Below are 25,946 nucleotides of genomic sequence, written 5' to 3'. Positions count from 1 at the left end.
TTTGCAGCTGCACGCGCCTTCACTGCTACCACCTTGAACAAACATATCGAGCATTTGTTTCAGATTTCTAAGCTCTCTGGATCGTTCGTGTCAGCAACAAAGGCAAACATTTGCCTGACAACCTATTCGTCGCAGGGAATAACTTATCGCTGTTGACATTCGATCAATTTCAACACGTGCGTCGGAGCCCCGATTTAAGCAGTGGTGTTATACAAGGTGTTGACATTCTCGTACTGCAGACACTGGAACCGTTTTTCCTTCCCTCCCACTGTGTTTCTTCCGTCTTCCTAACTTTGACAAGTCGCATGTTTACCCAGAGGACAACCTTGATGTGGTGCCAAACAGCGCCTGCCTTCGCTAATAGCGAGCGTGTATAGCAGTGATTTCTATCTGTATCCTTAACGCGATATCTACTGAAGAAACGAATAGAACAGCTCTATCCCGTTAGCTATTACAGTTAAAGCGAACGCACGCTCGCCTTCCTCCTCCTGCTCCTCCCCCCCCTATCGTTTCCCCTCAATAACACGCACACACACACAGGTATTCACACATGAAAGCACGCATTGCTTGGAACATATCCACTGACTTAGATGCGCTGTTTATAAATATTTATAAAACTATTCCAATATTATTGAATCCGTTGTCAGTCTTATCCGAGTTTTTCGCATTAAAAATCCTTAGTTTTGCATATCTGCGTGCCTTTCATCTTCTTATTTGGATGCGGGAGAGTAGGAGAGGTAAAAAAAAAAGGGGATAAATCATTCATTAGGTCGAAAAGAATCTTTACAAGTGTTGCATGGGATTAAATAGGTGACAGGAAAGAGCAAATCATTGGTTATGCTCTTCTCTATTCTCTCTGATGCTGTGAAATACTGGAAAAATGTTAGGGCATTTTTTAATTTCTTTTAGATGTAATTATTCTTTGGGAGAAAGAAATTCCGTACGATTTGTGAATTAACTACACTGATGGCGAAAAATTTGCGGGTTGGTACATCGTAATCAACAGGGCTCAACAAATTTGGTCACCATGGCAACTAGTGTTCGAAAGTGAGGTTGGTAGCCGTCAGATTGGACTGCTGTATCGTATGGAATTTCGTTCGCATTAACGATGGTCGTAAGTCGGGTGTCGTAACTCGGGGACCGACTCGAAAATTTAACGCCTTCAATTTTTTTTCTTTGTACGCCTATAATGGTATTAATAATCAGTTTAAGTATTAATTATATTCACCCATCATAGCTTAATCCTACCCTCCTTGGTACCTCTTCCCGATTAACTGTATCTTCTAGTAGAATCTAACCCCCAATATCCCCTAGATTCGGACTAAAAAAATCCAGTAATGCAAGATAAACAATTCTAATAGCATCGTCAATAGCTTTTGCCCATTACCAGCATGGAGATCTAGTTTTTAAATGTTCTGATAGCTGTGTAAAATTAAAGGTTATAGAAATACAGTCTTTTCTCCTCTATATATAAGAGGGCTGTTCAAAAAGTAGTGGTAATGGCTATTACAAAAAAATCGAGCTTTATTTACAAGTATTTCAAGTTACATTCCGTCCAATTAATCCCCGATCTGCTGTACAACTCGAGCCCAAGCTTATTGGAGGCCTCTGATACCATCAGCAGCCTTTGTTGAAAGGTGGTGGGTAATAATGTACTGCTCTCACTATGTCTGGTGTTACCCGAAGGCATTGACTTTTCAGTGGCTCCTTTATCGTCAACGTCAGTTTATACGCATCCTACGTTTCGTAATTTCAGCTCACGAGAACGCGTACTGAAGCGTGGTACCACTACTTATCGAACAGCCATCTTCTTACTCTTGGACAAAGCATTGGTAATGCACGAGGTGTAAAGCATTGATCCAGCTTTACACCTCTTCCTCTATATTTATTTTTGTACCTTCTTATGGCTCAGATGGTTGGGAAGTTGGCGACTTTGGTAGCTTTTCATGGCAGTCGATATAGCAGCGCCAAAAGCAGATATTGGGCCTTTATTGTTTGTGGCAACTACTTTTTGAGAGGGTAGTGCATGTGGAACTTAATATGCACATGGATATCCAACACAGTACAGGAGATGTATATAACGACAAATACATTTTGGATGAGAAAATACAGATCGTGTTTTCTTACTTCTGTCTTCTAAGATGAAAATATTTACATTGCGTTAATATATATCGTTTAAATAAACCAATCCAGGAGAAGAAATCCATTTTGGTGGTTAATACATCTACGAAAAAAAAAAAAAAATTACAATTTTAGAGTGAATATCATGGGATTTTTAAACCCACGCTCCACTGCTCTGAAATTCTAAGATGTGGTGTTTGTCTTCGATATTATTATAAGAAAAAAGAAACTGAAGTGAACTGAAAATTTGCATAAAAAGAAAATATTCGCTCTTAAGTTTTTCCTTAAAACACATCAGAGCTGGTTTACTGACTGTTGACTCTCAAAACTAAGTTGCGTTGTTTTCGACCCTGTTTTTATTTATTTTTTAAGGATGTGATCCTTAATAACAGTAGATTTTTAACTCTCCAATATGATGTTCCATTAATGTTTAACCACTTTGTCTTGAGGACTACATTCAAAGACAGCAAGAACAGCACCAAATTTTGTACACATTACAGTAATGGAGTCAACGTATTGAGAATTTATCTCGCTTAATGGATTTTTTTAAAGTAGAGCGAAGAAGGATTGCAGAATTTCTGTTTTAAATTAAATGTGAATGTTATTTAAAAACGGATTATTTCTCTTTGACTACTCCAAGAAACAACAACAAAAAAAGTTTTCTACAATGCTGAAGACAACAACAACAACAAACGATTTTCTGTAATAGCATCGACGAGATAGTTTCCATCTTAACAACGAGTTGCCTTGGCTTGGTACTGCACTACCTCAAATAAACAGCACTTCCCTTTTTGACACTGAGAGGTGCTGTTCTGTTCATTTGAACACGGAACGCTAGCTAAAGACTTTCCGCGCATTGCAATATTTTAAATAATCATGAGTTGCCTCAGTACTGCATTGCTTCAGACTTTCTGTTGAAATAAGGAAGCGCTTTTGAAGGAGTGCGATTCCCCTCTCCGAGGTTCAATTATCTGCCAACAAGGCCTTGTCTTCAATCTTCTGAAGGTATTTCAGTTAAGATTGCCTTACACCAAAAGACAACAGCATCACTGGGAAAGTTAAAAGTGGCTGTCTTGTTGAAAAGACGCGAGAGAAACCTCAGTTTCCAGCAGAAAAACCTAGCCCGAGAACGACTAACTCAGCCACGTTGTGGAAAAGCCCATAAAAATTCCTCACGTTATCGACGGGACACGAATAGGGTCTTTGTGGAGAGGATAGAGATTCATCCAACTGCGCTACCCACGAGGGTTCCAATGGACTTTGTAATCAGGTGTGTTTTTGAAAATCTGCCACACCCGCCTTGTGCTTCCCACCTTCAGACTTCTTCCTCCTCGCTGAAATGGAGAAACCATTATGGAGAAGAAGAAGATTTCTGATTAATCAGGGGGTAACTGATGAAATGGAAGCCTGGCTTTCTATTCAAAGTGAGGAGTTCTATTCAAGAAGCCTGAAAAAGTTTATCCACAGATGGAACGGATAAAGTCATCTTCAATGGAGTATTTCTTATATTCTCTACTGTGTTTATGGCTCTGTTTGTGTCGGGATGTTGGCCAAATGAACGCGTGTTTATGGTTTCTGTTTATGTCCAGATCTTAACCAAATCAACAAGTGTTTGTGCTTTTTGTTTACGTCGGGATGTTAGCCAATTTTGCACGAAATGAACACGTGTTTGTGGTTTAAGTTTATGTCGGGATTTAGCCTAGTGTGCACGTGTTTATGGTATCTATGTGGGGGAGGGATAGTGGTTGGCGAATACGTGCCTATTTGTGTGCTTATGTAGGGAGGATGATGTTGACGCAGCTATGATGTCATCAGCATTCTATTCTTCTAATAATCTGCTGCAGGTTATATATTAGTTCAGTAGATATTAGTACATTGAAATGTTGACCAAATGTACACGTGTTTATGGTTTCTGTTTATGTCCAGATTTTGACCACATGAACACACGTTTGCGGTTTTTGTTTATGTCCGGATGTTGACCACAAATGAACACGTGTTTATGGCATCTATGTCGGGGGGGGGGGGATTTTGGCCGGTGAATACGTGTCTATTTGTGTGCTTATGTAGCGAGGAATGATGTTGACTCAGCTATGATGTCATTTCGATTTTCTATTCCTCTTATCATCTGATGCAGTTTATGTATTAGCTCAGTAGTCATCGTACATATTAGTACATTAAAATATGTACGCAAATGAACACGTGTTTATGGTTTCTGTTTATGTCGGGATGTTGGCCAAATCAATACTTGTTTATGGTTTCTGTTTATGTTCAGACCTTCACCAAATGAACAGATGTTTGTGGTTTTTGTTTATGTCCGGATGTTGACCAAATGAACACGTGTTTATGGTATCTATGGGTCGGGGGGGGATGGTGGCCGGCAAATACGTGTCTATTTGTGTGCTGATGTAGGGAGGAAGATGTTGACGCAGCTCTGACGTCATCAACATTATATTCCTGTAATCATCTGTTGCACGTTATGTATTAGCTCAATAGTCATTGTAGATATTAGTACATTAAAATATTGACGAAATGAATACGTGTTTATGGCTTCTGTTTATGTCGTGATGTTGGCCAAATGAATACGTGTTTATGGTTTCTGTTTATGTCCAGATCTTGATCAAATGAATACGTATTTATGACTTCTGTTTATGTCGTGATGTTGGCCAAATGAATACGTGTTTATGGTTTCTGTTCATGTCCAGATCTTGACCAAATGAACACGTGTTTATGGTTTTTGTTTATGTCCGGATGTTGACCAAATTAACACATGTTTATGGTATCTGTGTCGTGGGGGGGGGAGGTTGGTGGCCGGCGAATACGTGTCTATTTATGTGCTTATGTAGCGAGGAATGATGTTGATGCAGCTATGACGTCATTTCAGCATTATATTCCTCTAAAGATGTGCTGCAGTTTATGTATTAACTCAGCAGTCATTGTAGATATTAGTACATTAAAATATTGACGAAATGAATACGTGTTTATGGCTTCTGTTTATGTCGTGATGTTGGCCAAATGAATACGTGTTTATGGTTTCTGTTTATGTCCAGATCTTTATCAAATGAATACGTATTTATGACTTCTGTTTATGTCGTGATGTTGGCCAAATGAATACGTGTTTATGGTTTCTGTTCATGTCCAGATCTTGACCAAATGAACACGTGTTTATGGTTTTTGTTTATGTCCGGATGTTGACCAAATTAACACATGTTTATGGTATCTGTGTCGTGGGGGGGGGGAGGTTGGTGGCCGGCGAATACGTGTCTATTTATGTGCTTATGTAGCGAGGAATGATGTTGATGCAGCTATGACGTCATTTCAGCATTATATTCCTCTAAAGATGTGCTGCAGTTTATGTATTAACTCAGCAGTCATTGTAGATATTAGTACATTAAAATATTGACGAAATGAACACGTGTTTATGGTTTCTGTTTATGTCGGGATGTTAGCCAAATGAACACGTGTTTATGGTTTCTGTTTATGTCGGGATTTAGCCAAGTGTACACGTGTTTATGGCGTCTGTTTATGTCGGGATGTTGGGCAAATGAACACGTGTTTATGGTTTCTGTTTATGTCGGGATTTAGCCAAGTGTACACGTGTTTATGGCTTCTGTTTATGTCGGGATGTTGGGCAAATGAACACGTGTTTATGGTTTCTGTTTATGTCGGGATTTAGCCAAGTGTAGACGTGTTTATGGCGTCTGTTTATGTCGGGATGTTGGGCAAATGAACACGTGTTTATGGTTTCTGTTTATGTCGGGATTTAGCCAAGTGTAGACGTGTTTATGGTATCTATGTGGGGGGATGGTGACTGGCGAATACATCTCTATTTGTATGCCTATGTAGTGTGGGTTGATGTTGGCTCAGCTATGACGTCATTTCAACATTCTATTCCTCTAATCATCTGCTGCAGTTTATATATTAGCTCAGCAGTCATCGTACATTAAAATATGTGCGCAAATGAGCGTGATGCGACCAATATAAACTTATTTAAGGAGAGCGATAAGTGTAATAACAAAACGACGACCACCCTCTTCGGTCTGTGTGCAATCCGTAACGAGAGCGAGTAATCCGACCGAAATTTGCCATCAACATTTGTATTTGTATCGCGTTTAAGTAACGCTTCCAATTAGGCGCTTACCTAAATCATAAAGAGCAACCTCATTTAGAGGAAGGCGCATTTAAAGTCATAAATATTTTATTTGTTGCGCCTGGGAAGACGTGGCAAAGGCAATTATTAATTAACTTAAAGTATTTATTTAAATCTCCGGTTTTCGCCAATGTGGATTACTCTCAGCTCGGGATTAAAGTTATTTTGGTCTTCTCATCGACGCATTCCCTTTTAAATGTCTTCTCTCTTCCCTCGCTAATTGCCCACCATATTTTTAGATCAGGGTTTCGCAATTTCTTTATAAATCTATCGGGGGCCCGATTTATTTGTTTACCGTTGCCTTTTAATTTTTAAAAGCTAATTACTGACTCCTCCCCCACCTGACAACGGATTCTCGAAGAATAAATATAAAGAGAGAGGGGGGAAAACCCCTCAATTTTAAATGTTGGTAATTAGAATGTGGTGTTGTCAGCTTGTTGGCTTCCCGTATTGTATGTTGTTCAGGTAATTAGCGAGAGAGAGAGAGAGAGAGAGAGAGAGCGAGGTAACAAGGTTTGTTACTAATCCATCACGCAAATTACCGTGCATGGAGGGTGGTTAGAAGTACTCCATTAACATCGTTGGGTTATATAGCAATCTCTTCTGGCTTGTAATCACTAAGGCCATATTACAGTTACATAGCCACTGACACGGACCTTTGATATCTCTGTGGTCTCTGCAATGGTGTTCGTGTGTGGGCTTGTTGGAGTGTTCAGTCTCTTTCGATGGAACTGCGTGAATTTCCCCGAAAATATTAGCTTAAAAAACATTTAAAAGGAAAGTAGATGCGGACAGAGAGGTTAGAATAACTAATAATCTCCCCGCTCCCTGTTTTTGGTCATCATTTCAAATATTTCTTTCTATAAGTCTTTTTGTAAATTCAGCGTTGCACCAAAAAAAGGTTCCACTGGCCATAAAATGCTTCTCGTTTGAATCTACTGCGAGTTCCTTCGGAGAAGAGGGGGCACCTTGCCCAAACTCTGGATTCCAGTCGTACCAAAGATGTTTAGTTAAATGAACATGGAACGCTGTTGTGCTGAAAGAGCAGTAACTATAAATCTACCACAATTTTGTGATACCTAAAATTATCGGAACATCGATTCAGGATGCAATATTCATGATTCCAGACGCTGTGACCAGTGGACCAACTCCATGGAACTCCTTCCACAGCCCACATTGCCCTTCTCCATGACAATTCTTGGTAGGCCGCTCTCAACGTGTCCTAGAAATGGTTACATTAAGTTCTAAACAGTTGCACACGGACATTTTACTCCAACGTCCAACTCATTACTCTCTGGAATTCTATTAGATCCTTTGGTGTGTGCTCACCTTTCGGAATACTTCTTTAATGAATTCCTGGTTAAACTCTGATCACCTTTTTCAGCAAAAATATCTGCATATTTCGTGGTCATACACAATTTTCTTCATAATGGATAGTATTAGCGTATTTCTTTCTGCTTTTCTTTATGTCTTCTTGTAACCATTTATTTTTCTCTTTCTGTAAACATTCGTTTCTCTCTTTCTATATTAGTTAACATATTGATGTCTTTGTATAAGTGTTTCTGTCACCATTTCTTTCTAGATGCTTTGTCTTTCTTAGCTATTTCCTCCTCTGTCCATTTGCGCTTGTAAACATTTCTTGTTTCTTTCTATTTGTTTTTGGTATTTTTTTTCTCTCTTTGTTCGTGGTTTTTTGTAAACATTTCTTTCTCTCTTTCTATATGACTTTCTGTGAACGTTTCTTTCTCTCTTGGTATACATATATCTTAGATACTTCTTCTTCTCTGTCTGTTTGTTTGCCCATGTAAACATTTCTTTCTCTCCTCGTATATGGCTTTCTGTAAACATTTCTTTCTCTCTTTGTATACATATATCTTAGATATTTCTTTTTCTCTGCCTGCCCATGTGAACATTTCTTTCTCTCTTTCTATATGACTTTCTGCAAACGCTGCTTGCTCTCTTTCAGTACATATTTCTTTTTCTCCCACTATTTCTTTTCTTTTCTTTTCTGCAAAGAGAGAAAGAACATTTCTTTCTCTATTTGTACATGGGTTTTTGTAAACATTTCTTTCTCTCTTTCTATATGGCTTTCTGTGAACATTCCTTTCTCTCTTTGTATACATATATCTTAGATATTTCTTTTTCTCTCTCTGCCTATGTGAACATTTCTTTGTCTCTTTCTATATGGCTTTCTGTAAACATTTATTGCTCTCTTTCTATGTGGCTCTTTGTAAACATTTCTTTCCCTCTTTCTATATGACTTTCTGCAAACGTTTCTTGCTCTGTTTCTATTTTAAAAATACAAACAGAGAAAACGAAGTATCTTCTTAGATATATCTTTTTCTCTATTTCTTTTCTTTTCTTCAAAGAGAGAAAGAAAATTTCTCTCTCTCTCTCTGTATATGGTGTTTTGCAAACATTTCTTTCTCTCTTTCTATACGGCTTTCTGTGACGTTTCTTTCTCTCTTTGTATACATATTTCTTAGATATTTCTTCTTCTATGTCTATTTATGAAACAGACAAAGACGTAGAAAGACAAAGAAGAAGAAGAAGAAAGAGATAAAGAAATGTGAACATTTCTTTCTCTTTTTCTATGAGTCTTTTTGTAAACGTTTCATTCTCTCTCTCTCTATATATATGGCTTTCTGTAAACATTTCTTTCTCTCTTTGTATACATATATCTTAGATATTTCTTTTTCTCTCTCTACCTATGTGAACATTTCTTTGTCGCTTTCTATGTGGCTTTTTGTAAACATTTCTTTCTCTCTTTCTATATGATTTTCTGCAAACGTTTCTTGCTCTGTTTGTATTTTAAAAATATAAACAGAGAAAAAGATATTTCTTTTTCTCTGACTATTTCTTTTTTTTTTTTCTTCAAAGAGAGAAAGAACATTTCTTTCTCTCTTTGTATATGGTTTTTTGCAAACATTTCTTTCTCTCTTTCTGTATGGCTTTCTGTGACGTTTCTTTCTCTCTTTGTATACATATTTCTTAGATATTTCTTCTTCTATGTCTGTTTGTGAAACAGACAAAGAAGAAGAAAGACACAGAACAAGAAAAAAGAGAGAAAGAAATGCGAAAATTTCTTTCTATGTGTTTTTGTAAACATTTCTTTCTTTCTCTCTCTCTCTCTATATGACTTTTTGTAAACATTTCTTTCTCTCTCTCTCTCTATATGACTTTTTGTAAACATTTCTTTCTCTCTTCGTATACATATATCTTAGATATTTCTTTTTCTCTGTCTGCCCATGTGAACATTTCTTTCTCTCTTTCTATATGACTTTCTGCAAACGCTGCTTGCTCTCTTTCTGTACATATTTCTTTTTCTCCGACTATTTCTTTTCTTTTCTTCAAAGAGAGAAAGAACATTTCTTTCTCCCTTTGTATGTGGTGTTTTGTAAATATTTCTTTCTCTCTTTCTATATGGCTTTTTTGCAAACGTTTCTTTCTCTCTTTCTATATGGCTTTTTCTAAATATTTCTTTCTCTCTTTCTATATGATTTTCTGCAAACGTTTCTTGCTCTGTTGTATTGTAAAAATTCAAACAAGGAAAAAGAAATATCTTCTTAGATATATCTTTTTCTCTGACTATTTCTTTTCTTTTCATCAAAGAGAGAAAGAACATTTCTTTCTCTCTTTGTATATGGTGCTTGGTAAGCATTTCTTTCTCTCTTTCTTTATGGCTTTCTGTAACATTTCTTGCTCTCTTTGTATACATATATCTTAGATATTTCTTCTTCTCTGTCTGTTTGCCCACGTGAACACTTCTTTCTCTTTTTCTATATGTCTTTCTGTAAACATTCCTATCCCTCCTTCTATATATCTCTTTCTTAGACATTTCTTCCTCTCTTTCTCTTCTTTCTCTATTCCTCTAAATATTTATTTCTCTCTTTATACTTATCAATCAAAATATATTTCTCTTCCTATTTGTCTTTCAGTAAACATCTCTTTGTCTTTGTCTTTCAGTAAACATCTCTTTCTCTTTCTATTTGTCTTTCAGTAAACATCTCTTTCTCTTTGTCTTTCAGTAAACATCTCTTTCTCTTTCTATTTGTCTTTCAGTAAACATCTCTTTCTTTTCTACACGTCTTTTTTTTTAAACATTTCTTTTAAGTCCCTCTTTTTGTAAACATTTCGTCTGCTCTTCCTATAAAAATATTTCTGTTTTTCTCTTTCTCTTCGTAAACATCTCTTTTGTTCTGTTTCGCTTCGTAAACATTTTTGTTTTCAAAGGAAAAAAATAGAGAAAAAGATGATAAATTTATTTTAAATGTAATTCTCTCACCACATTTCTCGCCTTCTCTCTCCATCCTCTTTTCTCTTTACATTTACGAGCCTTCCTTTCCAATTATCAACTCTTGTGGCAGAACGAACTACAGCGCCACCTGCATAACGACAAAGTTACTGCTAAAGTTTAAGATAGTGTTGCACATTTTAACGAACCCTCGAAACTTGTTGGTCCCATAGAGATGTCAAGTTTGATGAAAGTACAAAGAGCGAATAACAAGGAATTCCATCTGCTAAGAACGCAATACTTTGGATAATAAAACTTTTGCCATTCCACGATGTACTAATAAAGCGAAATAACTGGAGAAGACTGCAAATGACACGATAGAAATCTTAAATAAATTACCCATCGCCATTATCTTGTAATGAAGGCGAAGCAGAGGAGAAGTACAACCCAATTAGTCCACCTTTAACTTAACGAAAGCTGGCTGGCTTGTAAATGTGCTCAATGCAGTCTGCCGAATGGGTCTTCTGGCAACCACGCTCGCTGCAAATGATGAAAGATACCAACAAACGCTTAAATATCGGCAAAATGCGCAACCCTCCCCCCACTCTCCTCCTCCTCCTCCTCCTGTTTGGCGTACGATGAACGCCCTAAATGATAAATGGTTAAATCAGTGGTGGGATGAAAAGATACAAAAACCTATTGAGTCTCTAAATGAATAACTAACGACAGAATAGTTTGTTTCGAAAATAATTAACGACTTTACCACGTTCATTAACAAGAAGTTTGGTGGAGAGTGCCCATGAACAATTTCCACTCCAACAAACAGCTTCGATGAACCAATACGGCTATTGCGTTTCCATTTTCTTTTTAGCGTTCCTTCTCTTCCATCGTAAACAAAATAGACGCACAAATTGATTTCTGTGATCATTGAGGTGAATGGAGAGTACCTAAACCATCGTGGTCATAAGCCACGATCCCGAAGGATTAGAGGAAAATGTTATGTAAGGATTTCGGACTAAAGATGAATATGGTTAAATGATGAACAAGTATGCCACAGAAAGGGATATAATCCTTGAAGGAGCAGTAATTGAACAGGTGGATTCGTGTACTTATCTTGGACCAGTCTAGCTGGAATAAGGATGAATGGTCATTATTACTGAGGAGAAATATCCTCATTTATCTGAAACGTAAAATAAAGAGCCAATGGATACTCCCCACCATGACTTATGGAAGTGAAACTTGGGCAACACTCACCAAAAGAATGGAAGAGAAGCTGAGGACTACACAGTGATGAATGGAATGAATTATACTATGAATCAGACCGTTGGATAAGAATCAAAACACATGAATTAGGCAGCAAACTCCAGTAAAGAACTAAAATAGTCTTGGGCAGGACACATAGCTCGAAGACGTGATGACAGATGGACTAAGAGAATAACAGAATGGTATTCAAGAGGAGCTAGGAGAAAACCTGGAAGACAACTGAGATGGACTGATGAAATTCAAGAGTTCTTGAAAATATTAATTTAATTTCGATTTCGTGGAAAGTTTTTGTTAAACAAAGAGGAAATTCTGATTGGAGCAAATCACTTTTTTAAAGCAGAATTGTTATTTATACTCTTGACAAAAGGTTTAGGATAATTATTTAATTTTTGCGTACTCGAGCGTGTATTTCGAGTATTTATTACATTTCTCACCTAGTTTTTTTTTTTTAAATCTTTTTATTTAATATATTTTTCTACTTTTCCATTATGACGTTTATATAAACAAACAAAACGAGTATTCCTAATTGGCCAGAAGTGTCTGTAGGTGTAAAGTAGATGCAAATCATATTTTTCAAATCATCAGCAGCAGTCGACAATCAATTAATATTGGCAAAAGAAGCGCGTACGGGTGACCCTGTAATGCAGTCAATTTGATCCGTAATTCGCGTTGCTCGGGATGCGCCATCAGTTTCTGCATAACAGCGAAGGGCGGGCGGGTGGGGGTGGGCACGCATCTTTACTCTATATAATCACGCGCATCTCCAGAGATCCCGGATGTTGATGGGGCAGCCGGTTTTAGATGTGGCCTGCGGCATTTCTCCCGCTGTGTTTTAAGATCATCATTCGGCCAATCCTGCGTGACGGTGTAAGAAGGTAGCCCGGCTCATGAATAAACTGCGCGTGCAGCCCACTCCTCCCCGACCTTTAGCGCTGCCGTCTGTCATACAGATGCTAATGTTCTCCGAGATACGACCATCAAGTTCGACTTGGTACCTCATCTAACTCTCGGCTTCCTCGAAGCAGATTTGCAGCCCATAAATATGGATGGGACTACGGCCAAGATACGAGGCTACAGTCCCGGCGGTACTTGATACCGGCACCGCGTGAACTTCGTCGGCTGCTGGCTTCCTCGACGATCAATTACTTCCAGCGACACGGCCTCTCTCTCCACTTACGACGAGCTTTTTGTCATTTGTCGCCGACGTCTTTAGTGGAACGTGCTTCACGAACGCTGTAAAAGACTCCGTAATATCCACTCCTGCCGACAGTTGCCCGTATTCGCACCGACACGTTTTCGGGCTTTGTTTTATTTGCCAAACGAGAAATTTAATCGGGGAGTGGAATAAATTTGCCGCGTTGTTTCCATTTCGTTAACATTTATTAGCGCACCTTGGCCCGATTCGGGCGACAATATGCAAATTGGGTTCTTTTGCACTCTGGCGTTTGCCAACGGTGGGTTGGTGGGTGGGTGGGTGTCGAGGATTTTTGCTTCTGGAAATTGTTTTCATTACGGGTGTCATTGTTTCGCGTCCCGGCGAGAGGAGCCCAATCACCTTTCAGTCGGCTAACGGGCCGCAATTGGCTTTCATAATGTCGGTCTTCGCTCGAAGATGAATAAATGCCGCGCGTGGAGGGAGGGGGGGCATAATGGAAGACCTTCCGCTCTTTGTTTTCCCCTCCATCGATTTTTATTAAATGTTTTCGGCGCGCGAAATGCTCGAACAATAGTCGGTTTGTTTTGCAGAACAGAAGAAATGAGACGATCACTTCCGTTTATCGAACATCTTTAAATGAATAAGTGGGGGTTTTGTTTTATTTTATTTTATTTATTTTGATAGAAACGAGATTGGGCATCGCCCGATGACGGGTGGGGAAATGAAAATCGCGAAACGCGTGCAGATGGATCTAAGAGGAGGGGGGGGGGGTAATTCGACTCCTTTAAGGGGTGCGGCTACGAATAAGGAGATGGGCCGAAGCGATGGGAGGTGGGGGGGATTGTGTGCTCGCGGATTATCCTTAAATATATAAATTCCATCGAGGAAACGTTTCGGCAATTTTTCGTTTTAAAGCGAGGGATGCTTTCGGGGGCGAGCGCGGTCTCGACCGAATTCGGACTTTTTCCGGCTCTTTCTCGCAGTAAATGAGGAATCGATGCGCTGATGAGAGGGAGGTTCCTTAAATTATGTACGGAACAGTAAGAAGGAAACGCTTGTGGGGATGAAGCAGCTTGCCGAAGATGATGGGATGCACAACCTGACAATCGTCTCACGAGCAACGTCTTTTGCAGAAAATGCCTCGAATCATCGGAAGCTTCAACAGAAACAGAAAGCGCAACCCCCTCTCTATTTCGTAAATTTACTCTCTCTCTCTCCCTTTCCCTTCTCTTTTTTCTTTGTCTCTTCATTTCTCTCTTTTTTTATCTCCTCATGTCTCCGTCTCTTTATCGCTTCATGTCTCTGTCTCGTTGTCTTCTTTCTCTTTCTTTGTCTCTTCATGTCTTTTTTTTTTTCTTTATCCCCTAATATCTCTCTTTTTGCCTTCTTTCTTTTCATCTCGTCGTGTCTCTGTCTCTTTATAGCCGACCGGGCTAGCCGGGTGGGTAAAGTGCCTGCCTGGCAACCCAAAGATCGCGGGTTCGAATCCCGCCTCGGGCTTGGAAGTACTGCAAGAAAACCTTGAGAGGTGCATTATGGCCACAGAAGCCGATGCGCCAACAACTTCCCAAAAAAAAAAAAAAGAGCCTCTTTATCGCTTCATGTCTCAGTCTCGTTGTCTTTTCATGCCCATCTCTTTATATCTCTCTCTTTATCGTTTAATGTCTCTCTATCTTTGTCTCTTCATGTCCCTTTTTTGTCTTCTTTCTCTTTATTTCCTCATCTCTCTCTCTTTGTCTCTTCATGTCTCTCTTTTTGACTTCTTTCTCTTTATCTCCTCGTGTCTCTGTCTCTTTATCGCTTCATATCTCTGTCTCGTTGTCTTTTCATGCCCCTGTCTCTTTATCTCTTAATGTCTCTCTTTCTTTGTCTCCTCATGTCCCTTTTTTGTCTTCTTTCTCTTTATTTCCTCATCTCTCTCTCTCTTTTTCTCTTCATGTCTCTCCTTTTGTCTTCTTTCTCTTTATCCCCTCATGTATCTCCCGTTGTGTCGTCATATCTCTGTCTCTTTGTCCCTTCATGTCCCTCTCTTTATCTCTTAATGTCTCTCTTTCTTTGTCTCCTCGTGTCTCTCTTTTTGTTTTCTTTCACTTTATTTCCTCATCTCTCTCTCTCTCTCTCTCTCTTTGTTTCTTCATCTATCTTTTTCTTTGTCTCTTCATCTATCTTTTTCTTTGTCTCTGCATGTCTTTCTTTTGTCTTCTTTCTCTCTTCATCTCTTTCCTCCATTTCTTCTCTCTTTCTCTAACTTTTCCTTTTCAATCTCTTTTTCTTTTACGTTTCTTCTTCCTTCTCTTTGTCTTCTCTCTTTCTTCTTTTCTATCTCTTTCTCAGTACCTTTGTCTTCATTCTCTTTGCCGCTGTTTCCATTTCTTCTCCCCTTCTCTCTCTTTCTTTGTTTTTCTCTTTACTCTTTCTCTCTGTCTGTTTCTGTCTCTTTCTTATAGGCTTTCCGCACTTCATACCCCTTAACCAAACTTCTCACTGGCTAATTAATAAATCTTTCTCTCCGAAGTCAAACCTCTTTCCTAACCTCAATAATCTCTTCTTTCTCTGTCCAGTAAAATCTTTAAAAAACAAAGAAAAAACGCCATTATTTTGTGGAGTGCGAACGCAGTGGATATTAAGCACCCCTACTTCGTACCAGAAGAATAACCGGAGCGTATGATTAATTGTGGCATTTACTCACCGAAATTTAGTCCACGGGAGCATAAAAATAAACGGTGGCAACTCCTGACGATGGTTCGAAGATATGAAAGCCCCATTCAAAGTGCTCCCGGGATAATGTATGTTCGTCTGCCACGAGGACATATTTTATATTTCTATTTGGCAACACATTTAACGTATGGAAAGAAAGTATTTATTTATTTTTTCTCTCTCTCTCTCTGTCCCCTTTCTTCTTCTTCTTCTGCTCTGTCCAGAGTGTGTTGTCGGTGTGCGATGCGGTCCAGCTGTGGCAGATAACAGTTCATCTCCGTTCTCCAATAACTCTTGTACTCTGTCCAAGTCAGCGGGGGTACACCCGGAAATTGGCGAGCCCGTAGATTGGTCATCGCTCAGAGTAGCGTGGTGCCGCTTTTAGCCGGAAATCCCTGTCGTCCTTTTTTCTCTTTCCCTCCCTCCCTCCCCAGAGTTGTCTTCACGTGCTCCTTCGCGTGGCTCCGAGTCCGAGAGTAAGAAGAGATTGAGAGAGGGGAAGCTAGCTTGTCAGTGTTAACAGAGGAAATAAAGGACGAGTGTCCCTAGCCGATCCTAGCGCAGATCATCCCTGTGATTGAAAGGGGGGGCGGGGGAGAAGAAGGGGGTGGTGCGTCTATTGATTGAAACGGAGAGGTTAAAAGCATTTCTCTGGATTTATTCGATCTTCTTTAGATAAATGCCAACTGGTTAAATGTATAGTGTGTTTATGTACGCTTTCTTCCAAGTTGATTCTGTTATTGCGTAGCCAGAGAGGATAAAGGTATTTTCTCTCATCTTTGATACCACTGTTGCTAGGTGACAGAGTTTCTTGTTGGAGAGAAGAATGAGAAGAGGAAGAAAGTCAAAGATGGTGGTGGTGGTGGTGGGATGATGCAGCAGAAACAGAAGAGAGTAGAAGCTGCAGATTGGATCATTTTGTATCGCTTTATAACATCATTAATAAAATCGCAATTTAATAGATCATATTGGGAAAAGTTTTAGAGAGCCGGCCCTTATTAGATACTCTGATATTAAAATTTGGGAAGATTGGACAACTGATTCTAACGGAACGAATTAAAACATTTCGTGGAAGTCGAGTTATTACATGCGGACGGACGGACAGAGAATTAATAATTATCGGGTTTGTATTGGCGCGATTTTAATGAAATTTGGAATGGCTAGACAGATCTTTCTGTAAAACCAAAATGTAGAATTTTATGAAAATCAGTCTATTGGAAATCGGGTTATTACATGTGGACAGACAGACAGACAGACAGACAAACTTAAGTTGCGTATCAATTCTTCTGTCTTTTTTCACTTAATACTTTGCGTGTAATTTTCAAATTGCTTTTATCATTAATACCAAGGAGCTTCTCTTTCGTTCTGACGTGTTTATTTTTTATAAAAGAAAGAGAGCAGAGTTTAAACTCTTCATTCGGGAGGCTATATGATAGTTCTACTGTTTGTGTGTGTGTGTGCGCGTCTGTGCCAGAGTCCTTTGATGTGTGCTGAGGGTGATGGGATGAGATGTGGGAAGTAATTAATTTTTGCGGTCTACAAGTGGCAGGGTATCAGAGGCCCGCGACTACTGTCTTTTTATCCCTGTGAACACTATTATTTCTGTGGTGCGCAACCAATCACAGCGAGAGAAAGCAAATAACTTAAAAGCAGTGCGTGCGGGCCCTTTTTTTTTATATCTTTTGTGATCAATAAAAATTATTCTTCCGGTCGAAGCAGAAATCATTTGTAATTGTCTGTCCACTTAATGTTTGTAACAAAACAAAATATATTTTTGTGTTCTTTGTGATGAGAATGAGCGAAAATAAATTTTCTTTTCAAATTTCTATCGGTCGGGTTTTATATTTAAAGAATAAAGAGACTTTCTTCGTGCTCAGTTCTCCCGAATAATCAATCGATGCTCATTTCTCACATCTGAATTAGTCTTTGAAGATGCTAGATCATCTGATCTCTTTAAAATCTTCCTTTCTTGAAATCTTGCGAGTCACGCCAAACCCATAAATCTTGCAGGTTTCTTGACCTACAACAAACCCATTAAATGTCGCGAATGATGAGCCCTTAAATCTAGAAAACGGCTTAATCCACTTCAATCCTCTACAGTCTTATAGGTGATAAGATTAACAAAGCCAAACTTGTCAAATCTTGGAAATAATGAGGTTAACCCACATCAAACCTTATCATAAATCTTTTAACCTGAACTAAATCTCTTAAATCTTGTAATTCTCTTGATCCACACGAATACCCTTAAACCTTTTAAATAATGAGATTGAACCACATCAATCCACTTATCTCGTAATTCTCTTAACCTGCAGTAACCTAAAATATCATAAATAAAGAGATTAACCCATATAAACTCAATCAGGTTAACATCAAACGGATTATCTTTTAAACCTCTTAATCTACATAGAACCTCTTAATTATCTCAAATAACGAGATTAACCCTCTTCAATCTTTTAAATCTCTTAACAACATAGGTTAATATCACGATTTACATATTTAGCCTTTTAAATATCATAAATCATGAGATTATCCACATAAACCCATTCAGATTAACAAAAACATCAGACAGATTATTTTGTAAATCCCTTAAGCTGCATCAAACCTCTTAATTATCGCGAATGACGAGATTAACCCACATCAACCCTCTTAAATCTTGTAAATCTGTTAACCAGTAGGTTAAATCATGAGATTAACTCACATAAACTCAGACTAACATCAAACGGATTACCATGTAATCCTGTTAACCTGCATCAAATCTCTTGATTGTTTTGAATGACGAGATTAACCCACATCAACCCTCTTAAATCTTGTAAATCTCTTAACCTGTAGGTTAATATCATGATTTACCGTGTTTAGCCCTTTAAATACCATAAATCATGAGATTACCCACATAAAAAATCATTCAGATTAACAAAAACATCAGACAGATTATTTTGTAAACTTCTTAACCTACATCCAACCTTAATTATTGCAAATGACGGAATTAACCCACACCAATTCTCTTAACCAGTAGGTTAATATCACGATTTATGATATATAACCTTTTAAACATCGTAAATCATGAGATTAACTCACATAAACTCAATCAGACTAACATCAACGTCAAACGGATTATCTTCTAAACCCGTTAACCCGCATCAAACCTCTTAATTATCGCGAATGACGAGATTAACCCACATCAACCCTCTTAAATCTTCTAAATCTCTTAACCTGTAGGTTAATATCACGATTCACGATATCTAACATTTTAAATAACATAAATGATGATATTAACCCACACGTACCATTCGTATTTCACCTTATTTCCCCCTAACCAATAAGGTATTCCCCAAACATCCAACGTTTGGTGAGCATCCATCTCCAGCTATGGTATTGGTACGCTTTCTTGCCAGATACTTCTTAAACTGCGTACGTCTGATAGACAAGAAAATGGTCAAGAAAACAGGAAGATGGTATTGGGAACGAGCGCATCTCGATCATCTAAAAATGCAGAAGAAAAGATGAAAAGAAAGGAACGGTGATAAAAAGAGACGGTGGAGAAGGGGAAAAAACAGAAAGAGAAAGTTATTAGGGGGTCGGTGGTGAGAAAGAGTAATCTGTTACCTCCGGATTACTGTTTTCATCTCTTTAGGCCAGTAGCTGGTGTAAGTATCCTCCGGAGTCTTTAGCGTGGAGAAGCGGAAATCCACCATTGCAGCGTCCAAGAATGTGCTCAGCCTCGGGATGAAGTGTGAACCCAGTTTAAGCCTCATTAAGCACACCAGAAGAACCGCCATTACCAGCGAAGCCGAGAATCATTATCAACGACGCAGCCCATCACCCAAGTAGTCCCAAAGTGCCTACTTTCGTTGCTGCCCCCTCCCTCGCATTCCTTCCCTCTGCCTTCTCCGTTTCCTTAGCGACCAAAGAGCCATCTTTGTGCGCTTGTCAGCCGCGTGTGTCGAGGACCGCGTTAATAGCAGCGAGGGCTCTCGCCACTGCTAATCCATGGCGGTTTGAAAGTTTTTAAAAACGTTGTTGAAGCCGTACTCTTCACTCGGAGTGCGTGCCCTCGAGGGCCGTTGGAGGCTGTGCAGTCGCCGCTCAAGTCACGTGCGAGAAACACGCAGACCTTCCGGCGGTGGCCAATTCTACACGTAGCCGAGTAATTGCAGGGCCCCCAGATAGAGTAGATGGCTACGGGGACCCGAGAGTGCTCTGTGTGGAAAATTCGATTCTGTGGGAAGCCCGGTAGCCCATGATCTAGTTAGAGCCAATAACTTGTGCGCCGTAGCCCGGCAAACACACGTCGAATAGCTATGAATCGATGGCAAGACACTGTTAGGCGCCCGCGAGTCCTGCGCTAACCATGCGCAAGCGTCCAGAACGTCTGTGAAAGATTAGAGAGACGCTCGGACATGACACGAACTGACTACTGACAGTAGGGGGGAAGGAGGGCTTAGTGTGCACGAGCACGACTGTCACTACACATGGATGGTTGCTGATTGAAATGTCCGCGACACAATTAGTGTCCCTGGTCTCTCTGTTCGGATGCCACATGCGCCCGCGTATCCAGTGTAGGAGAGGGAGTGGATATTGCTAACATGCGCTCGAATATGGTCACTTCTCTCCAGTCCAGCTACATTTCACTTCCAATAAATGCCACGAGCGTCTAATGATCGGTGAATATAACTTTCCCTAATGGAAAAAACGATACAAAGCGTGTTTCCTGCTTCGAAATGTTTGATCAATCCAAGGTTGGTGTAGGAATCCTGGTAGAAGAAGGGTGTGTGCCACAGACAACATTCTTCTCCATAAAAGCAGTTTATTTGAAAATCATCCGGCAAACGCTTCATCCAAACATGTTTAGGACTGTCATACACATCAATAAGACCTACACATCTTTAAGAAGTATTTTTCCCCAATAAAATTTGGGACCTGCTAACTTAACGCACATCAAACCTCTTAAATCTTGCAAATAATGAAATTAATCTTAAATAATCAGATTAACTCACGCGTAAGTCCTCTTGAATCTTGCAATGGTATTAACCCACACGTAAATCCTTTGAATCTTCCAATAAATGAGATTAAATCACGTCAATACTCTGAAATCTTGTGGTCCCTTAACCCGCGCCAAACCTCTTAATATATCGTAGATAATTAGATGAATCAACACTAAACCCCTCAAATACGTGAATACATAATTAACCCACATTAAACCTCTTAAATCTCGCAAATAATTAGATTAATCCACACGTAGGGGCTCTTCAAACCTTGATGAACAATAAGATTAAACCACATCAATCCTCTGAAATCTTGTGAATCCCTTAACCCGCGCCAAACCTCTTAATATATCGTAGATAATTAGATGAATCAACAGTAAACCCCTCAAATACTTGAATGCACGATTACCAAATAAATCTTGTAAATAACGAAATTAATCTTCGTTAAACCTCTTAAATCTTGTAAATAACTAGATTAAGCCACACGTAAGTCCTCTTTAATCTTTTAAACAATGAGATCAAAAGGTGATCACAATGAGATCAAAAGACCAACTGCAGCCATTATCAATCCACTGCAGGATGGAATCCCGAACGATTCATGTTGAGCTAAATGGACCATAACCTGCCACGCTGGTCCAGCGCGGGTTGGCAGATTGACCTATTTAGTAGTCATGGGTTTGAACCCCGGTCAACTCAAAGAGTGTCTGCTAGTGCACTTCCGCTGATAACCACTTGGCTACAGAGTCCTGTTTCATGATATTAAACATCAATCCTCTGAAATCTTGTAAATAATTAGATTAACCCACACGTAATCCTTCCGATGTGGTTTAAACTCATTGTTCACAATGAGATTAAACCACATTAATCCTCTGAAATTTTCTGAATCTCTTAACCCGCGCCAAACCTCTTAAACAATAAATAATTAGACGAATCAACACTAAACCATTTAAATACGTGAATGCGTGATTACCACAAAAATTCTTAAATCTTAGTTCTCTTTGAGAAGACCCAACTGAGTTCTCTGTTTGGTGGATAGGATTTGAAACCGAACATTTCAAAGAGGGGCACTAATAACACGACATATATTCGACCACGGAGTCCTTAATGAATAGAACACAATCTTTGTTTCAGTTTCTCCCTGGTGAACACCAGCAATTTTTCTTTCGTATCTAGGCTATGGCTATTGATTACGAACTGCAAGAAGATGCTATCTCTTTGGATTTCAGCCGAATGGTAGATTCTAGACTACTGAAGATTCCTCTTTATAAATTGTTTCCAACATGTGACGCAAAACCCATTTTTGGAATACTAAAAATTCTCTCTACATCTATGAACAGTTGTTGGTAAACTGTTCTAATCTAAAAAAGCGTCAAACAGGAGTCCCACGAGGTTTCTCTTTGGGACCAATTGCTTTTTAATATTTATACGAGTAATAAACGGTATTATAACACTGAATTTAGAGGCATTTAGACAATTTAAAAATTGTCTAAATGCCTCTAACCTTCATGGCGAAAATTCTGAACAAAAGGAAATAAATGGAGAGTTTATGAAAGATTACTCCTGCTTTGATTGCAGATAATTGGACAGATTACCAAGAAGAATGTTTGAGATGAAAATGAACAAGAAGAGGCCGAGAGGAAGATCCAAGAAGAGGTGGAGATATCAGATTAGAGAATATGTGGAAACAAATGGAACTGAGTGGGAGAGAACGAGAGAAGACAAGATCTAGGAAGATGATGGAAGGCTTTGACTCACCTGACCAACCCTAGATTGGAGTAGTGAGGAAGATGATGATAATGGACTACTCCTCCATTTTATTTTTAGCAGAATATTATAAAATACAATCATTTATGGCGTTTCTTCATAGGATCTTAATTGGTTGGAACTGAAACCCCAAATCTCTAAGAGTTCCAGAAAATTTAGCCAATTTCCTGGTATGGAAAATAGCTGTGCGGGAAAGATGCTTTTACAGGAGTAACTTAAATATTTTCCTTTACAACTACATCAATTATTTACCAGTTTCGGGTTTTAAGCTAAATGAATCCTTCCCAAAGTGGCAAAAATATTAAAATAGCAAAGCTCCAGTAGGGAAAAAAGCAGCGTGGTCACAAAGATTCCATTAAACGGTACAATTTGAACCCATCCTTCTTATCAACACTTCATGAGCTGTTTGGTTTCAGCGGATTTATGTTATCTGATATCATGTTCTGTTGATAAAATATTTAGACTCCAATATCGGGTGTAATTGACTTCGGAGTGCACTCTCGGCACTGTGAGGGATAATAATAGTTGCACAACACATTTGGCTCGAAGCAATTTTTCGATTAATTAACTGTACAAGGCTCTGTTGACATTTTCATGGGGTTGTAATGCGTTATGGTACTAAACGATTCCATCGAAGTGGCATTTTGTTGGTGAGGCTTTTATTACACTTGAGTAGAGCAAAAAACGTTTGTATGACATTGGAATTTGTTAAAATAATGTTCTTTGGCGCGTGTTTTAATGTGTAAGATTGATTTAGGAGTTAATGAAGACTTTCTTTGAACCTTTCAGACAGAGATTGCGAAGAGACTAAACGCCATTATTGCACAGATCTTACCGTTCCTTTCACAAGAGGTAAGTTACTCTTAGTTTGGATCCTTCTTCCCTTTTTAATGATTGCGATTTTTCATAATAACTTATTGGATGATAAGAATCTATTTTAGATAATAATCTATTGGATTATAAGGATTGTTTTCGATTATATTGTTTATTTCTCCATTGAAAACATTAATGGTGGATATTGTAACAGACTCTGTGGTACACCAGTCCATCATGGATGATTTTATGCATGGTTTTGTTTTGTGGGTACAGCTGTGCGTCCACAGGCCAATTTTCACGTTGAACAGGTTGAAAACTTACATCCTCCCCCTGAGATTAACGCCTAGATTGAATAGGACATTAAAAATTCAACCACTCATCGTCAGGTTGTTATTGACGTAAGAAATTATCCTTGGACTTAAGAACGATGTACTGTTTCTTCCAATCAAGGACATCTTTACGGTTTGGGCTTGGTGTCCGATTGTTCCAGCTGGTGGATGTTGAAAGGAATTGGATTATGGTGCAGATGGGGGCCTGTATTTCTCTGCGTTACTCCTCTACCACGGTTTCTTCAATTCCTATAGAGATGTTCGTTTAGTAAGTGAAAGCTATAAAAGTCTTTGCCTTTGTTAGCGTCCGCTATTTTTGAGAAGAAGAAAACATTTCAGAAAATGTTTCAATTTGTATAAAGGGGACATCCCATTGAAGGAAACCAGTGGAGGGTGAAGAGCTGTCTGTCACCGTGGTCCGAATAGTTTTCCAAATATCTCCTGACTAACATTGTCCGTTTCTGCTGACGCATTCATTCAACAGGCACCGGTTTGTCGTGCCACTATTTGTCTGGACGACCGTTACTAGTGTCGGGATTGCCTTACGGAGACATCCCAAAGCATCGGTGTAGGTGCCAGTTGACTGTCTGACTCTCCGAATCAAGCTCACCATGAAGATCTCCGTGTTATAAAAGAAAGTGATGAGCCTTTCCATCTCTTGAGGCCTTTATATGAAACTATATATCACTTTCGTACAATGGACCGCAAAATATATTCATCCTTGAAAGATCTTTAACACTCGCTGGTGTGGGAGAGTGGGTGTGGATGCCCTGTCAAGTCTTCTACTCGGAATGAATGATTCCGACATCATTTGCCATTTATTCGTCCATTTTTCAAACGCTCTTATACAACTGGACTATTTAGACATTCGAATCCGAGGGATTCTTAGTTTATCACCCTCATAATCGTGAATATTTTGAACTCTGTAAATTGGACCAAAAAGAGTGATTGTTAATCAAATTTCTGCCCAGAAAATGGTGATTTCAGATTGAGTTTTAAAGAGTCCAAAAGTTAATTTGTGCAAATTTTTAAACGAAATTTAGAGTTTGGCCAATAGTTGTAGTTATTTATTTACATTGGCCTTGACTTTCAGGAGTGGCTCTTAGACTTCGGCAGGCCTTTCAATTGCATAGAAATACATCCATCATCTAACTCTGAAAACGACGAGGTTGCTTTGTCAATAACAAGACAACAGACAATGCAATTGAAAATTAAATTAAACCACTCATTCTCCAACTTTTCGAATTGTGGGTTTTGCAGACTGGACAGCATAGACAGTTAAGTCAAGGTCCAGACAAATCAGGATTCATAATTATCCCTTCATCGACAATTAAGCATATCAGATTAAGGAACATACAGCGGCCAATGAATATTAAACGATTATAATTCGTCCGATAATGGCACTCTTGTAATTAAGAGAAACTCGTCTGTCATTGGAATATTCCAAAGTTATTGTCTCTCCACCATAGAATAACTCAGTCCAAAGAAGAATATTCCATCTCAATCGAGCCTGAGTGCATCTGGTTGTCATGACAAACCGCTGTTGACTAATTTGGAATTTGTTTCGGTTGTTTTTTTTTTTAATTCAAAATGCCGTGTTCTGTTTCATGATCTTTGCATTGGCGTGGCATCCATTTCGCGTTACTAATACCCAGAGAGAAAGACCCATCATTTTAATCTATCGTGAGGTTCATCGCTGCTTGACCTCTGCCAGGAGAGTGCTTATACGGCAGTTAGCATCCGAGACTAGACAGCCACATAACAGAAAGCTGAAATTTGGTAATCTGTAAATGCAGACCTTGGAGACACGGATTTAAACCGTTCCTTACATCCGGATAGCGAACACCAACACTGAGAAATGGATTCCACAGCGAAGAGAATCGATAGCTGCGTGTCGATTGTGCCCTCACCGAGGACAGAGGGGGAGCAAAGCGAAGTACACTGTTTAGACACAAAGGCTAGACGCCTACAGGTAGATTTTAACTATTAAGGAAATAAGAGAGCAACTCCTGTACAAGATATGGTCTCTGATTCCCTTAACAGGCAGTAGCCAGCTCTCTTGGGCGTTGTGTAATGGAGTCTGTGTGGTAGGCATTATTACGTTGGCTGTACCAGACCAGCTACAGATTTACTGCAATTAATTAATTGTTTTAAGAGCGGCTGATAAGGATATTGTAGTAATTATATGGACTGGAATTCGATGTCTTCCTCAATAAACCGCTTAGAAGATCTCATAAATATTCCAGACGAAAACTCTTATTTTACTAATCCAAACCCTCTTAACGCTATGTCAAAGTTTCAACAACGTCCTCAGCTAAATTCTCATTAGCTGCTCCGAAGGCTAATTGCTATTTTATATCAAATTTTCATTGTTGTGTATAACAGTGTACAAATTTATAGGAACACCCTTTGTGACGGCTAATATTTATCGAAGAGC

The 25,946-nt window shown here is 39.0% G+C and overlaps 1 protein-coding gene across 4 annotated transcripts in view; it reads left to right on the top strand.

The window, feature by feature from the left end:
- The window catches only part of LOC150088797 (transducin-like enhancer protein 4), a 204,986-nt gene that overhangs the window by 75,305 nt on the left and 103,735 nt on the right, over positions 1–25,946 (top strand). For all 4 annotated transcript variants that reach the window (XM_090369662.1, XM_090369663.1, XM_090369660.1 and 1 more), the window contains one exon: positions 23,154–23,216. In XM_090369662.1, the coding sequence (XP_090225788.1) occupies positions 23,154–23,216 (63 nt within the window). The remainder of the gene's footprint in view (positions 1–23,153; positions 23,217–25,946) is intronic.

The sequence above is a fragment of the Mastigoproctus giganteus genome, chromosome 3, assembly GCF_048544385.1.
Source record: "Mastigoproctus giganteus isolate SK-2022 chromosome 3, ASM4854438v1, whole genome shotgun sequence".
NCBI lineage: Eukaryota > Metazoa > Arthropoda > Arachnida > Uropygi > Thelyphonidae > Mastigoproctus > Mastigoproctus giganteus.
The sequence above is the reverse complement of the archived record's forward strand: the minus strand, read 5'-3'. Positions and strand labels throughout refer to the sequence as shown.